The sequence below is a fragment of the Chlamydotis macqueenii genome, chromosome 24 (genome assembly GCF_036417535.1).
Source record: "Chlamydotis macqueenii isolate bChlMac1 chromosome 24, bChlMac1.mat, whole genome shotgun sequence".
NCBI lineage: Eukaryota > Metazoa > Chordata > Aves > Otidiformes > Otididae > Chlamydotis > Chlamydotis macqueenii.
Window position 1 is genome coordinate 6,474,698 of NC_141579.1, and position 14,883 is coordinate 6,489,580.

At 67.7% G+C, this 14,883-nt stretch overlaps 2 protein-coding genes across 3 annotated transcripts; one reads left to right on the forward strand and one right to left on the reverse strand.

Annotated features, from left to right (window-relative positions):
- The first annotated feature begins 326 nt into the window (after window positions 1–326).
- BACE1 (beta-secretase 1) lies at window positions 327–4,589 on the forward strand. The gene is made up of 9 exons (XM_086766077.1): window positions 327–690; window positions 2,256–2,344; window positions 2,642–2,858; window positions 3,101–3,238; window positions 3,324–3,458; window positions 3,548–3,649; window positions 3,784–3,933; window positions 4,062–4,233; window positions 4,333–4,589. The coding sequence occupies exons 1-9, from the start codon at window positions 445–447 to the stop codon at window positions 4,572–4,574; spliced, it is 1,491 nt and encodes a 496-aa protein (XP_086622203.1). The 5' UTR covers window positions 327–444; the 3' UTR covers window positions 4,575–4,589.
- Window positions 4,590–7,417: 2,828 nt separating this feature from the next.
- Window positions 7,418–14,781, reverse strand: RNF214 (ring finger protein 214). 2 transcript variants are annotated; one of them, XM_086766076.1, is made up of 15 exons: window positions 14,616–14,781; window positions 14,315–14,534; window positions 13,839–13,898; window positions 13,395–13,535; window positions 12,844–12,983; window positions 12,024–12,092; window positions 11,120–11,216; window positions 10,743–10,831; window positions 10,417–10,507; window positions 9,883–9,981; window positions 9,231–9,607; window positions 8,557–8,692; window positions 8,292–8,399; window positions 7,848–7,943; window positions 7,418–7,673 (listed from the first exon to the last, which is right to left on the reverse strand). In XM_086766076.1, the coding sequence occupies exons 1-15, from the start codon at window positions 14,705–14,707 to the stop codon at window positions 7,608–7,610; spliced, it is 1,881 nt and encodes a 626-aa protein (XP_086622202.1). In that variant the 5' UTR covers window positions 14,708–14,781; the 3' UTR covers window positions 7,418–7,607. The 2 variants fall into 2 exon arrangements, with proteins under 2 accessions (XP_086622202.1, XP_086622201.1); XM_086766075.1 differs by having other exon boundaries at window positions 10,417–10,519.
- Window positions 14,782–14,883: the final 102 nt, after the last annotated feature.

Genomic DNA, 14,883 nt, shown 5'->3' on the forward strand with positions numbered 1-14,883 from the left:
AATGCCATTGGGCGGCCGGGAGGCCCCGCCCGGCGGCGGATTGGCGGCCGGAGTGACGTCACGCCCGCGGCGGCGCCTGCCGGGGGCTGTAGTCCGGGCGGGGCGGGGCCGGCCGCGCGTTGCCATGGCGACGCGTCGGACGGGCCCGCGGCCCGGCCCGGCCCGGTACCCCGGCCCCGCAGCGCCCCCCGCCCCCCCCGCGCCGGGCCGGGCCGGGCCGGGGACGGGGGGCACCCCGCGGCGGGGCGGGCCGCGGCCCCCAGCGCTTCCGCCGGCGGGCGGGCCGAGGCGGGCGGGCTTTCCGGGGCGGGGAGCGCCGCGCCGCCGTGCCCGCCGCCCCGCTCGGCCCCGCCGCGGCCGCCCGGCCGAGGCGCGGGGCGCTGCGGGCCCGTTAGGCGCCGTCCCCCGCCCGCGGACGGAGGAGGGCTTCGCGGGGCCGCGGCCATGGCTGCCGCCTGGCCCTGGCTGCTGCTCTGGCTGGGGGCGGCCGCCCTGAGCGCCGGCCCGGCCCCGCCGCGCATCCGGCTGCCGCTACGGGGCGGCGCGGCCCTGCCGCCGGGTCCCCGGAGCCGCCGGGCGCCGGAGGAGGCCGAGCGGGGCGGCAGCTTCGTGGAGATGATCGACAACCTGCGGGGCAAGTCCGGGCAGGGCTACTACGTGGAAATGACGGTGGGCAGCCCCCCGCAGAAGGTAAGGGGCGCCGGGGCCCGCAGCACCCCCCCGCGCCGCGGCCCCGGGGCCGCCCGGGACCGGCCCTGGCTCCGCGGGTGCGAAGGCGGCTCCCGCCTCAGCCGGCTGACACGAGGCGTGCGGGCACGTCCCTCGCGCACCGAAGGATGCTGCCAGGCCCGAGCTGGCGCAGCACGCCGGCGTCGAAAGGCCAGGGCTGCGGCGCTGCGCGGCCGCACGCCTGGCCCGCGGCGGGCACGTGCAGGCGCGAGGGCAGCACGCGGCCGAGCCGCGCCCGGCGCCTTCCTTGCCCCTCCGCTCTGCGCCGGCCGCTCGTACCCGCTGCCCTCGGCTCGAGGGTCCGGGGCTCCCGCACGCCTGCCGCCCGCCGCAGGGGTATGGCTGCCGAAACGCCCGGCGCCCACGCGGACTCTGACATACAGGCTGGCTTTTTCCCCGCGGGCTGGCTCCGTCCCGGCTGCGCCGCACGGCTCTGCGCAGATGGCGGGAGAGAGCGACGCGGGCGAGACGCGAAGCGTGCCCCGGGGGAGCGACACCCCTGTCGCAGCGATCGGGTGTCTTGGGGCCGTCCCTGCGCGCCCAGGATTCGTGCTCTGCTCTGGCAGGGGGTGTTTAGGGAAAAGGGAGGAGATTATTTCTGAAATCTAGTTTTAAAAGCGATTTCATCATCTCTTGCCCGGGATCCGCCACGTGTCGTGGCTGCCAGATAATTTCTGCGCAAGCCACCTGTTCCCAGGCGCTACCGCGTTTCCGAGGCAGTCGCCCTTTCGGGCAGCGTCTCCCGGCCTTGGGCCCCTTCCAAAGGCGAACGTGGCGCATGTGCCCGCCTGCCGGAGCAGAACCCCTCCAGGCCTTGTAACGGAATTAAAAGATTCACGCCAAAGAGGATGGCTGTGCGTGTGCAGGAAATCGGGGAGGGAATCTGTCTGGGGGGTCCGTGCGTCCTTCTGGGTGCGGCGCGGGCGCCCCGCGCATCCCCGCAGCGCCGGCTCGGCAGGTCTCTCTCCAGGGAAGCCCGTCTCCTCTGGGAAGGCTGGGGCTCCGCAGAAACGAGCCGCGTGGAGCAGATGGTCCCCGCTGGCCCATCAGCAGAGCCGCCCCGGGACCAGCCCGGGCGCGGCGGCGGAGGCTGCAGGTGCCGGGTTGCCAGGGGGAGGTCGGGCTGCGCCGCTTCCCCTCCTCGCGGGGCAGAACGGGCCGCAGGCAGGGTTCCGCTAGCCCGCTGCCGGCCCCGCCGGCGGGACGTTTGCCAAGCCCTGCCCGTGAGCCGGTAATCCAGGGCGCGGGCAGGAGCGAGCCGGGAGCGGAGCGCAGCATATGGGTGGCCGATTAGCGGAGCCGGCAATCCGCGGCGGCTTGCGGAGCGTCAGGCCTTCCATCCAGCTCTGCCAGGAAACTAGGTTGCTGAAGAATTTGTCCGACTGGGTTTCCTGGCAGGGGAGCCCGGGCAGCCTGTCTCGCCGCTGCCCAGGCAGGGACCCTGGGCCGTGGCTCCCCGGGAAGCGCACGGTGCGCGGTGCCAGAGGGAGCAGGGTCCCACCTCCCCGCCTCTCCTCCTCCTCCAGCTGAATATCCTGGTGGACACGGGGAGCAGTAACTTCGCCGTGGGAGCCGCGCCTCACCCCTTCCTCCGGAGATACTACCAGCGGCAGCTGTGAGTACGCTGGGGGGACGCAGCGAGCGCGGCCACCGCTCTGTGTGCCCGGGACGCGGCCCCGGTGTCCCCCACGCCGTCCCTTCTTGCTGGGGGTCTGGCACGAGTACGCACGGCCCCTGCTGTGCCCGGAGAAGGAGCGGCTCCTCGGCGGCCTGTCTGCCCTCCCAGGCCAGGCACGCCCCTACGCTTCCCAACGCTCGGCTCCGCACGCGCGCGCTCCCACCGTCACCCAGCGTGCGGGCACCCGCTGCTCCTCCACGCTCCGCTGACTCCGGCTCTGGGACGCCGTTGCAGGTCCAGCACCTACCGCGACCTGCGGAAGGGGGTGTACGTGCCCTACACCCAGGGCAAGTGGGAAGGGGAGCTGGGCACCGACCTCGTCACCATCCCCCACGGCCCCAACGTCACCGTCAGAGCCAACATCGCTGCCATTACCGAGTCCGACAAGTTCTTCATCAACGGCTCCAACTGGGAGGGGATCCTGGGGCTGGCGTACGCCGAGATCGCCCGGGTGAGTCCTGGCTGGCGGCCGCCCGGCCCCCAGCCCTGCCAGCGGACGAGGGCACCCTGTTCCAGCCTGCGACGGCCTCTGTCCTCGGCTCTGCTCGGTGCCCCGGGGCCCAGCCTGCAGCTATGCCGCTCACCCTGAGCATGCAGAGCCTGGGGAGCACAGGCATCCCGGCGCAGGGAGCCCCTGGAGAAGGGCCAGCGCTGACGCGTCCCTGTCCTGCCCCCGCTCTCCTCCCCCGCCAGCCTGACGACAGCCTGGAGCCCTTCTTTGACTCGCTGGTGAAGCAGACCCGGGTGCCCAACATCTTCTCCCTCCAGCTTTGCGGGGCAGGCTTCTCGCCCAACGAGACGGAGGCCCTGGCGTCGGTGGGCGGCAGCATGGTGAGTGGCGGGCGGGCGGCGGGGAGGCCGGCGGGGCGGGACGCGCCCGGCCGGGGCTGGCAGCGCCGTTCTGTCCCCGCCGCAGATCATCGGCGGCATCGACCGCTCGCTGTACGTGGGCGACATCTGGTACACGCCCATCCGCAAGGAGTGGTACTACGAGGTCATCATCGTCAAGCTGGAGGTCAACGGGCAGGACCTCAACATGGACTGCAAGGAGGTGAGGGGGCAGCGGGAGGGCGCCTGCCTTCGGGAGGGGAGCGGGGCTGGGCTCTCGCGCCCGGGTCACTCCTCTTCCTCTGCCCCCAGTACAACTACGACAAGAGCATCGTGGACAGCGGGACCACCAACCTCCGGCTGCCCAAGAAGGTGTTCGAGGCTGCGGTGAAGTCCATCAAAACGGCTTCTTCGGTCAGCAGAACCCGTCCCTCCCGCTGCGGGCACGGCCCCAGGGCCGGCGCGGGGCTGCGGGCGGCGCGGCCAGCCCGAGCGTCTCTGCCGCTGGCGCGCCGTGGCCCCGCTCACCGCCCCTTTTCCTCTGGCAGACGGAGAAGTTCCCGGACGGCTTCTGGCTGGGGGAGCAGCTGGTTTGCTGGCAGGTCGGCACCACGCCCTGGCACATCTTCCCGGTCCTGTCCCTCTACCTGATGGGCGAGGCCACCAACCAGTCCTTCCGAATCACCATCCTGCCCCAGGTGAGCGCTGGCCGGGCCGGCCCCTGCCCGCTGCCGAGCTGGAGAGCGGGCTGGAGACGGCGGCGTGGGCGGGAGCCCCGGGAGCTCTGCCCTCGTCCCGGCTGCTGAGGGCTCCTCTCCTCCTGCAGCAATACCTGCGCCCGGTGGAGGACGTGGCCACCTCTCAGGACGACTGCTACAAGTTTGCCATCTCCCAGTCCTCCACGGGCACCGTCATGGGCGCCGTTATCATGGAGGGCTTCTACGTGGTCTTCGACCGTGCCCGCAAGCGCATCGGCTTCGCTGTCAGCGCCTGCCACGGTGAGGGCTGGGCCCGGCGGGAGGGAGGGAGAGGTGGAGGGGGACGTGGGCGCGCGGTGGCGGCGCGGTGGCCAGAGCCCTGCCTTCTCCCTCCCGCAGTGCACGACGAGTTTCGGACGGCCGCGGTGGAGGGGCCCTACCTGCACTCCAACATGGAGGACTGCGGCTACAACATCCCGCAGACGGACGAGTCCACCCTGATGACCATCGCCTACGTCATGGCGGCCATCTGCGCGCTCTTCATGCTGCCCCTCTGCCTCATGGTGTTCCAGTGGCGCTGCTTCCGCTGCCTGCGGCGGGACCACGACGACTTTGCCGATGACATATCCTTGCTGAAGTGACAGCGGAGCGCGGGGGCAGCCCGGGAGCCGTGGGCGAGGCAGCGGGGCGGGGGGAGGTAGGGCCTTTTGCCGGGGGCCGGAGCGTGGAGGCAGCGTGGGGAGCGCAGACCCTCAGCCCAGGCCCTGGGGGGCTCGCTGCCCATCCCGCGGGAGCCCCAGGCCTGGGCTGTGTCTGGGACCCGCAGAAAGAGCTGGGGAGGGGGTGAGAGCGCAGCGACCCCGTCCCAGGGCTGGGGGTAGCGTCCCTGCTCGGCGCCAGGGTGGGCCGGGCTGTCCCAGGCTCTCCTGCCCAGCCCCGCCAGGTCTGACGGAGTCACGCTGCCGAGCCATCCCCTGCCCGTCCCCCTCCATCCCCATGCAGCCGCCGTTCTCAGCTGGCCCGACCAGGCTCCTCGCGCAGGGAGCCATGCATGCACACGCGTGCCGCGGCCACGCTGTGCCCGTGCGGCTCCCTGCCCGGGGCGCCTGCCCCCCCGGACCCCACAGCTCGCATCCCAGAGCCTCCCGGCCCCAGCCCCAGGCTTCTGGCAGGCAGCCGGGGGCTGCCGGGACAGGAGCGGGGGTTCCCTCCCACCCTCCTGCTCCCCGTTCCCCGCTCGCTCTGGCGTTTCCCGTGGCATTTCCGCTGCCCTCCCAAACCGCCCTCCTGCTGCCGCCAGCCCCGGCCTCCCAGCGCCCGCTCTGCCCTCCCGGCTGCCTCTCCCGCTCCGCTTTCGCTCGCCGCATCCCCTTTGGGGACGGGAAGCCGCCTCGCCTCCCTCCCAGCCCACCAGCCCGTTCGAAAGCCATAGGGGAGCCAGCGCCGGGCTCGGCCGGCCCCCGCCCGCAGCCCCTGCCTCACCGCCTGCGCGTCCCTCGGGGCGGGGCGCACGGGTCCTCTCCGCTCGCTCCACGAGTCCTCGCGTCCCGGCCCCGGCGGCGTGACGCACCCCGGCAGCGTGGGGGACAGGCGGCGGCTGTGGGGTTGCAGTGGTTATTATTTTTTAAACACATGGTTGTATTTATTTCTTTTTTTTTTTTTTTTTTAAGAATGCGAGTCACTGGTAGCGCAGCTGTGCAGGCAGAGCGTGTATATAGCAGGCCCCACGCCACGCGGGCGTACACGCAGCCGTCGCTTCTCACCTGTACAATACACACACAGCTGTATTTTTAATTCTAGCGCTGAAAGCCGCTGCTCCAGACCCAGCCTTAGGGGGTTTGGTCCCGTTTTGGTTTGGGTTTTTTAAAATAATATTTTTAGCCCTCTGCTCAGCAGCCCAAGGCTGGGGTCGCAGGGCAGCGGCGTGCTGGGACGGAAGCGCTGTACGGCTGGGAGGTGGTCTGCCGGGGTTTCGGAGGAGGCAGCGGCGGCCGTGGGGGTGCAGGAGGGCTGGGGCACGCACAGCAGCGGTTCACAGGCGAAGGGACACCGAGCGCAGCCGGCACTTGTGTCCTCGTGGCGTCGGTCCAGCCAAGGGAGGATGCTCGGCGCGCAAGGACAACGCTCCCCCTCTCCCTTCCCCGGGTGCGCGCCCTTGAGCTCGCGGGCCGCTGATCGCGCTGTGCTCCCCTACCTCTCCGCCTCCCGCTTGGACAGGAAAGGGCTTTGTTCGAAACGCCGCGCTTCGCTAATTAAAAGGCAGCGTCCCTCCGTGAGCAAAAGAGGGGGCTGCCCGCGGGCCGGGGGCCGAGCTGGCGGGCGCGGGAGCGGAGCCCCCGGCGCAGGCGGGGATGGGGCTGGAGCGCTGCAGGGCTGCGCTAATCGCCAAGCATCAAAGCTCGTTGGCTAAATCCTGCAGTTCTTTCCTCAAAAAAAGCAGCGAGGGAGGCAGGACGCGAGGCGGGAGGCGGCACGCGCAGCGTGGGAGAGGCAGCGCCACGCCAGCCCGTCACACGCGCTCCTGAACTGTCCCACTCCACCGCTCGCGCGCTTGCAAGCGGCATCCGGTTCCCCTGCCGCGCTCCAAAACGGCGGGCGTCCAGCGATTCCGCTCCGGCGCAGGAGGGCAACGTTATGCAATTGCGGAGCGCGCGCGGAGCTCCGGGCCCTCGGGCCTGCCCAGGAGCCCCCCAGGACCCCCGAGACGCCGCTGTGGACCACTGCCTTAAAACGCGCTGGGAAGCGTGCGCGCGCGTGTAGGAAGATGCGGACGGCGGCCAAATTCAGGTGCGCTGCGCCCAGGCAGCGCTTGCGCCGACCGGCCCCGAGGCACAGGGGCCTCTGGCAGTGCTGGATTTGTGCCACAGGCTGCAAGGAGGAAAAAAAAAAAAAAAAAAAACCAACGTAGAGAGTCAGCGCAAGATTTTAAGCGGTGCTGAGCACCTCGTAATCCCACCGAGATCCATGGAGGAAGGGCTGGCGCGGCAGCCCGTGCTGCAGGGGGAAGCGCAGGAGAGGGGAAAGCAGGAACTGCGACAGGCCGGTTATCCCGAGCTGCGGCGCAGCCGAATCGGCGCGCTCCCTCCCCGGCGCCCAGAGTTACAGCAGGGAACAGCGCGCGCAGAACGCTGCCCCGCGGGAGGGCCCAGGACCGTCGCTGCCGCCGCCTCCAGTGCTCTGTAACCTATTGTCTGTGTAAGAACAATGAATGTTAACACGGTAAATTATGACGACATTAAAAACAGACCACAAAAACCGCCCTTCGTGCGCCACCTGGTCATTGCGGAGAGGGGAACTGCCGGCCGAGCGCCCGCAGCAGCATGCGGGCGCCGCAGGGGCGCGGGGCAGCGAGGCGTCCCGCCCGGGGGAACGGGCTGCAGCAAGCGCGGCGGCTGCTGGGAGCGCCCGGCCCCAGAGAAGGAGCTGCTGCGTCGGAAAGGAACCCGGCGCGGCTGCGAACCAAGAAAGGAGGAGCAGCACCAAGTCACTGCATAATATACACACTTTATTTATGAACTGGTATGTATACAGACTTTCTATACACACATCGCCTATATAATAAAAATGTACATGTGTATACATGGTCGTATAAATATAGAACTGTAGAAATCTTCCACGCCATCCTGTCTATTCACAGCAGCTCCTCCCGCGGGACCGCTTCCTTCGGGCGGCCGTCACTTGAGACTCGGGCAAAAGGGGCAAGTGTCGTTCGTGTTGGTCTGTGCCCAGAATTTGATGCACTGGAAGGGAGAGATTAGGTGCAGAGTTGCTGTTTATTGATCATACCCTCCCTCCTGGCAAGATCTCCTAGCACAGGGACTCGCTACGGGCACCCAGGGCGCCCGGAAGGGAATCGGCGCTCGGAACGGTCACAGGGCACCCGAGGGCAGCACGCGGCGGGGGGGCACGCTCACCTCCTTGTGCAGCACGTGCGAGCAGGCCATGGGGTGAAGGTCACCGGGCTGCACCAGCTTCTGGCACATCAGACACAGCTTACAGGCAGCCGGGGCCTGGGACGGGCGGTGAGGGAACAGGAGAAGTCAGGCACCCCAGCTGGGATCGCGCGTTCCACGCTCCAGCCCCTCATCCCGCCAGCTGCAGCCCAACTTCTCCCTCCACGCGCTGCCATCACGCGATGGCAGAGCCCCCGACGCCTCTCTTGCGGCCGTTCCCCTCCTCCCCAGCGTGAAACACAAAGGACGCACGCCCCTAACCCTTCCCAGCCCAAGCAGCTGTGGGAGAAGAGGGGCCCCAGCTTCACCGGCTCCTCCCTTCGGCCACCCCTCTAAGGGCTCCCTCCCTGCCTCCGCTTTCCCCCGGGGACGGCGAGGCGCTCCCGGAAAGCCAGAAAGCCTTACGTGCGACGCCGTTCCAGGGTAAGCCACCTGGGCGGGGGGCAAGAACATGGGCGTGCTGATCTGAGGCAGCGGCGCAGAGAACATGGGGGCCCTGATTCGGCCGAGAGGCTGCAGCGAGGCAAACGAGGCACGTCAGAACGGCCCGGAAGGAGGGAACAGCCCAGGCACCCCACGTCACCGCGGGGAAAACCGCTCCCAAGCGTTCCACCGGAAAGGGGACCCCCAGGGGACACGCCTGACGCGCAGCCTGAGCTCGCGGCCCCACCTGCGCCCCGGCCGCTGCGCGCTCCTGCTGCTCCGCCAGCTTGGCCGCCACCAGCTGGTTCAGCTCCTCCATGGTCAGGCCGGCCATGGTCCTCCGAGCAGTCTTGATCTGCTGCAGGATGTTGGTGAGCTGGGCCCTGCGTGGACAGCAGCAGCCTGCTAAGAGCCGCCGGCCACCGCCAGCGAGCCGAGCGCGCCCCCCAAACGGGGACCCTCCGTCCAGGGCCCCGCGACGCCGCTCCAGCCGCCCCACCGCAGGGGAAGCCTGGATGGCAGCAAAGGAGCGCGTGCTCCCCACCATCTACCCTCTGAACGAGGCGAGTTGCGCACCGAGCGAGCTGCTGTCCCCAGAATGCTGGGGAAGGAGCGGGAAACGCCAGATGCGGCGAGAGACAGCGCCCGGCTGTCGCGCACAGCGCCGCCGGGGCCGGGGGAGTCGCCCGAGGGCGCTCTCACTGCGCGCAGGTATCGCTGCTGTCCTTCAGACAACACTGCGAACGCTTCCCGTTCCCAGAGCGACGGCGAACCTGACGGCAGCACCCAGCCTTTGCTCCTCTCACCTCCTCCGGACCCCGCGAGCGCCAAGAGGAGCCCCCCTTCCCCGTACTCCCGCTCACGTCCACGGGCTCACGCGCCAGCCTCCGCTCCCCGGGAAGGGCAAGGCGAGGCACTCACTTGTTGCACTGTGGAAACCGAGTCAGCAGCTTCTCCAGCAGCTTCTCCAGCTTATCGGCCGGCTGCAGCCTGTGGAACTCCGGAGCGACGTTCACTCCTCCCAGGCCCGGCGGAGGAGGGATGGAGGCAGCGGGAGCCACGTGAGGACTGTGCGTGCCAAGGAGCGATGCCACTACAGGGCTGTTTCTGCCCTGGGAAGCGGGCAGCGGCGGGGAAGGCTGGTTGGGCCTGGAGATGGCAGGGTTCAGGAGGGGAAAGGAGAGGGTCCGGGGATCGGCGCTCGGCATGACCATGGGAACGGGAACCGGTCCGATGGGAAACGGGAGCCTGGGAGTAAGGGATGGGTTAGGCTGGAATGCCGTCAGCATGAAATCTGTCTGAGAAAGAAAAAGAGGGGGAGAAGAAAGGGATGGTTAGAATAAGCCCGCCTGAAATCACAGCCGAGCGCCTTCCTCCTCGGCTGGACAGGCGGCGGGCCGAACCGCAGGCACCGGCGGCTACGCCCCTCACAGCCCGGGCGCGAGACCCTTTCCCTCCTCCCCGGGGACGGCAGCCAGCCCAGCCGGACGGGGGGCAAGCACGGGACTCCCGAAAAGCCGGTGCCAGCTACGGGCCGGCGGGCCGGCTGTCCCCAGGCTGGAGAGACACTCACCTCTGAGGGCGGCGGTGGCAGCGTCGGGGTGGGGATCTGCGGGAGGCTGCTCAGCTTTGTTCCGTTTCTCACCATCTGAATGTGGTCGTTGAACTGATCCTAGCACAGAGGAAAGCAAACAGGCGCCATTTAGCAAAGCCTGAGGAAGTTCTGGGCACTGCGTGCCTAGAACGGGCAGATTCCCCGCCTGCGCAGAGCGTTCTCGGCCCCAGAGCGGCTGCAGGCCCCAACGCGGACGCGGTTTGCTTCCCCAGGAGTCGAGAGAATGAAGAGACCCGGAGGGAGAAACAGAATAACTGCCTCTGCGATTCCCACACACAGCTTCCGGAGCCCCGGGGCTCATCCGCACGCGCGAGCGCGGCAAAGGTCCCCGCAGCTGCTGGCAGAGGCAGACCGACTGCGCCGTGCTTTCGGGCGCACACCTTCCCCCTGGGTCTCGGTCCCCTCCCAAAGAGGGGGGTGAAACAAGCAGGCAAAGCGGCGCCAACGCACGCTGCCCGCTGTCCGGCTGGGAGCCGTCCGGCAGGAACTTACTCGGACGCTCTCCTTGGTCATTCGTATCCTGTTCAGCCTCATCTCCCACTCCTGCTTTGGCCTCATGGTCTCCAGCGTGGGCGGCGCAGACCTGCAAGCACAACTGACCTTTCTCTCTGGCAACTGCGCTCCCGCCGGCAGCCGAGTGGAAGCAACAACCCCCCGTGCCCTCCTGCCTTCCCCCCCGGGCCCCACAGCACTGCTCAGAGCCCGGCACAGGGTCAGCGGGGGGACGGGAGCAGGGAACAAGCGCAGGCCCGCATTCCCTCGCTCTGGGGCCTTCCTGAAGCCCATCATTTGCCATTTCTGAGAGTACGGGGACTTACTTGAGGTAGGTGAGGTGTAGCTCTGCTTCTTTTTCCGCTTCTTCCAGTTTCAACACCAGCAGCTCCTTTCGGCTCTCCAGGGACAGGATCTAGCAGAGAGGGGCCCCACGTGAGGAGCAGTTTTTGCGCTCCCTTGTTTCCTGCTGCCCGACCGACAGCGTAGCCTCCTCGCTAAGCACCGTTCCGAGCGCAGCGGGGCACCAGGCCCGACTACATTTACTGCGCCGATACTTGTTAATCCCTTCTTTGGTCCCGGAAAAAGGGGGACTCTGCTTCACTCTCAGCTGCTCCTAATTTCACACGCTCGTTCGTTACAACCTGCAGTCTTACAGACTTTCTTCAACAACTGCTGTGCCGGCGAGGAGTCAGCTACTGACCTCTGCTTTCCAGGCCCGTTCTGTCTCGTCAAGAATGTTCCTGTTGATCTCATTGTGCTGGTTCTTCAGCTTATCCAGCTCCATCTCCCACAGCTGCCTGCAGACAGAGACAGAACCAGCCGGCTCAGGCACTGGAACGGCGCGGAACAGGAGAGCTGACGGACTCCCGCGAAACCGAACGGTCCCGGCAGCGCTGGAGCCGTGGAGGATCGACAGCTTCCGGACCACGACGCCAGTGGCACCAGCCACAGCTCCCAGGGCTGCACGCGCCACCGTCCCGTGAACGAGCGGGAAACAACCAACGCGCAAACCCGCTGGGCAAAAGGAGGAGAGGGGAATTCCGCCCGGCGAACCTCAGTCCCGCTCCGGGGAAGGGCGCGCGGGTCTGACCCAGGAAGCACCCTGAGGCAGCACACAGAATTACGCCTTGCTGATCCTGGAGAAGCTGAAAGCCGGCCCTTTCCACCTTGGTTACGTAAGGATTTGTGCCTGGATCTGGAGCTTCTCTGCCCAGCTTTAAAATAGCTGAGCGTGCCAGAGCTCGGAGCAGCTGGCAGCCGCGGGGGACAGACAGAGAAACAGTCTGCCCTCCCGCTGGGAGGCTGGAATTCTGTCGGGGGCAGCAGCTACAAGCAGGGTCAACCCCCTGTGCGTCCACTCTAATCTCACGGGATCTTTATGTCACAAGGAGCCTGCTTGTGACCAGGATCAAAGCGGATTTAATCCACAGACCGGGGCACCAGCCTGCTGGAAGAGGAGATAAAGCCTTTGGAGCGCGTAACCGGACAGCGCCGTGGGACCGCTGTCGTAGTTCACCCCACCAGGCGCGTCAGGTTCTCTCCACGGCAGAACGACCGGAAGGAAAAGCCAACGGCATTAACGCGGGAACAGCCAAGAGCCTTACTTTTCATCGGACTGCTCCGCAATCAGAGACGCAATCTTGTTTTCCTTCTCCTCCTGCTCTTTCAGCAACCTGCACAAGAGCAAAGGGACAGACGGCGTCACCTACCACGAAGGCGTCAGCGCCCAGCCACCGACGCCGCGGGCCCCCAGTCCACGCAGCGCGTGGGCACAGCCTGCGCCCGGCGTAACAGCACGCTCTGAAGACTGCGCCATCCCATAAACGCCTGGGAGCGGCCACTAACGTTCTCCGAAGGAAAAACGTTGCTGTGTCATGACACTGCACACAGACCGTGGCGCAGAACCAGAATCCAGCGCAGGGAGCCGTGCCGCTCCAGCCGCGCGCGCTTCGCGGCGGTTCACCGGGGGAGACGGGCCGCGTACCTGGAACCACCGCTACGGGAGCTTCACCCAAACCACCACCGAGCCCTCGGAACAGAAACCCCAGACCTCTGCGACACGGGAGACCAGCTCCGTTAAAGCGCAATTCCCCGCCCCAAGGAGCCCTCAGACCTTTGCGAACCACCGGCATCTGGCACGCGGAGCTGAGCTGCGCGTTATCGCTGCCGAGCGCCGTCCACGCGTGCACCTAACGGGCAGAGCGACAGCCCGCCGCCCAGAAATCCACGCTGACGTCCTCCGGACACAAAAGCTGCTCTGCCTGCAGCAGATCCGTTCAAAGCTGCGCAGGTCTGTCCCGAACCGCTTGCCAAAAGACTGGCTGCTTCCAAAACGTTTAAACCTTTACCTTCATCAGGCACGCGGCAGGGCTAAGCTACGCCTTTCCTGCCCCAAAATAAACACGTCCTTTTCCATACTGCTACCTTCTGCCTTTCTCACAGAGTTTCTCAATTTCTGCTTTCAGATCCTGCTCCTTCTGCAGGAATTCTTTCTTCTCTTTCTCCATCTTCTTCTTCGTCTCCTCTCGCTTGATCGTAACATCCTGAATGGCTTTCAGGATCTCCTAGGGTAAAACACACATCACCCAATTAAAGAGCAAAATTCCCCACTGACGGTTTTGTTTTTAAATCCGTTATTATTTCAGATTAACTGCAGCGAGAGGACGAGATTACCCGCGTCACCAAACCTTTCTTTTTCACAGACGCAGACGCGACACGTAAAGCTTATCGTGAGGAAACGCAGAAGACAGACCGGCAGGCTAAGCCGCAGGTCCTCCCGTCTCTTTAGCACCCCGATTTGGGCAGGGGCCAGCCCTACGTGCCGTGAAACCGCGTTCTGCACAAGGGGAAACTGCCACCCGGCCCACCTTGCTCCCCGCTACGCCCCTCCGCGCCAGGCCAGGGCAGCCCCCCGGCGCCGTGTAAGCGGCACGGCTGAGGGGCGGGTTAAACCGAAATGGGGCCTTGCCAAATACCTGGTGGTTCCTCATCTCCTCCTCCCTGCGGTGCTGGAGCTGCTTAAGCTGTACCTGCAGCTGATTCTCCACTTGCCTCTGTTTGTCCAGCACCTCCTGGTAACGCTCCTTCAGCAAAGCCCTCTCGGACATCATTTTGTCCTGCAGCAGAGAGCGGACGTTTAGGGAGAACCTTCCCCTTCCCTGGGGCTAAGGGGAGCGCGGGCGGGGCAGGAAAGCTCAGCAGCGTACGAGAGCCCAGCGGGTGCCAAGGCCAAGAACCACAGTTTAAGGGCTTCTGCTTTCCAAGCTCAGGCTCTCTAGACCAGGAAAGACGAAGGGAGGCACTGCCTGAGGCTAAATCAGAACCCCCCCGCCCCCCCAGGAAGAGCGGCACTCCAGCTCCTTTGCCCGGGGAACGCGAGCGGCAGAGCCCGGACCGGATCGCGGGGCTTCGATACCCACCAAGTTCTTCTCGATATCCTGATTCGTGTTCACATCCATGTCGGCCGTCTTGAAGTCCGTCTGCGGAGGGAGACGACTGCCGTCAGACCCCCACCCCTGCAGCTTCACTGAGACCGGCCAGCCCCTCGTCACCAGCAGCTCCGGAGAGACGGTGGCGGCCTGACCTGCCCCAGTTCGGGCCGGCCGCTTTCGCCCGGCCCTCGCATCACCCTTTTACCCAGGGGTGGGCCAAAGCGCAAGCCCACGCTCACGGCGGCGGGCACGGACGCGCTTTACCACCCAGCCCCAACCCGTTCACCCCTCGGGGGCCGCCGCGCCCCACACCGCCCTCCCGGAACGCGGCTGGGCTCAGAACCGCTTTTTTTTAGGAACCCTGGCACCGCAAAACCCCCGCGCCCCCGGGGGCCCCGCAGCCTCCTCGCTCCCCACCGGAGCGGGGCCCGCAGCGCCGGGGGAAGCTCGGGGCCGACACCCACCTGCACGGCGATGTTCTGCGAGGGCCTGGCGGGGGCCGCCTCCGGGTCGGGCTCCTCGGCCGCCCCGCCGCTCCGCCCCGCGGCCTCCACGCCGCCGGGCCCGGGCTCCCCCTCGCCTCCGGCGGCCGCCGCCGGGGCCTGGTCGGGGGCGGCCGCGGGTTCCGCCTCTCCGCCGGGCGCCGCCTCGCTGGGGCTCTCGGGGGCGGCGAGCGCGCTCCCGCTGCGCGAAACAAACAGGCCGGTCACTCTCTCCGCCGGCCCCCGGTCCCGGTGCAGGCCTCGGCCCGCCGGGCCTACCTACCTGGCTGGCGGCGCGGCGGGGCCGGGCTCGCAGAGGCGCGGCGGGGCCGGGGCGGCGGCGGGGCCGTCGGCCTGCGCCTGCTCCAGCGCCATGGAGCCGGGTGCGGGGCTGGGGCTGTGCCCGGGCCCGGCGGGGCGCGGCGCGGCGGAGCGGCCCGGAGCGGACCCAGCGGCACGGCCCCCGCCGCCCCCGCCCCTTCCGGTGCCAGCGACCCCCGCGGCGCAGAGCGGCGCCTCCGGCCCGCGGGCGCCGCCCTGGCGGAGGGGAG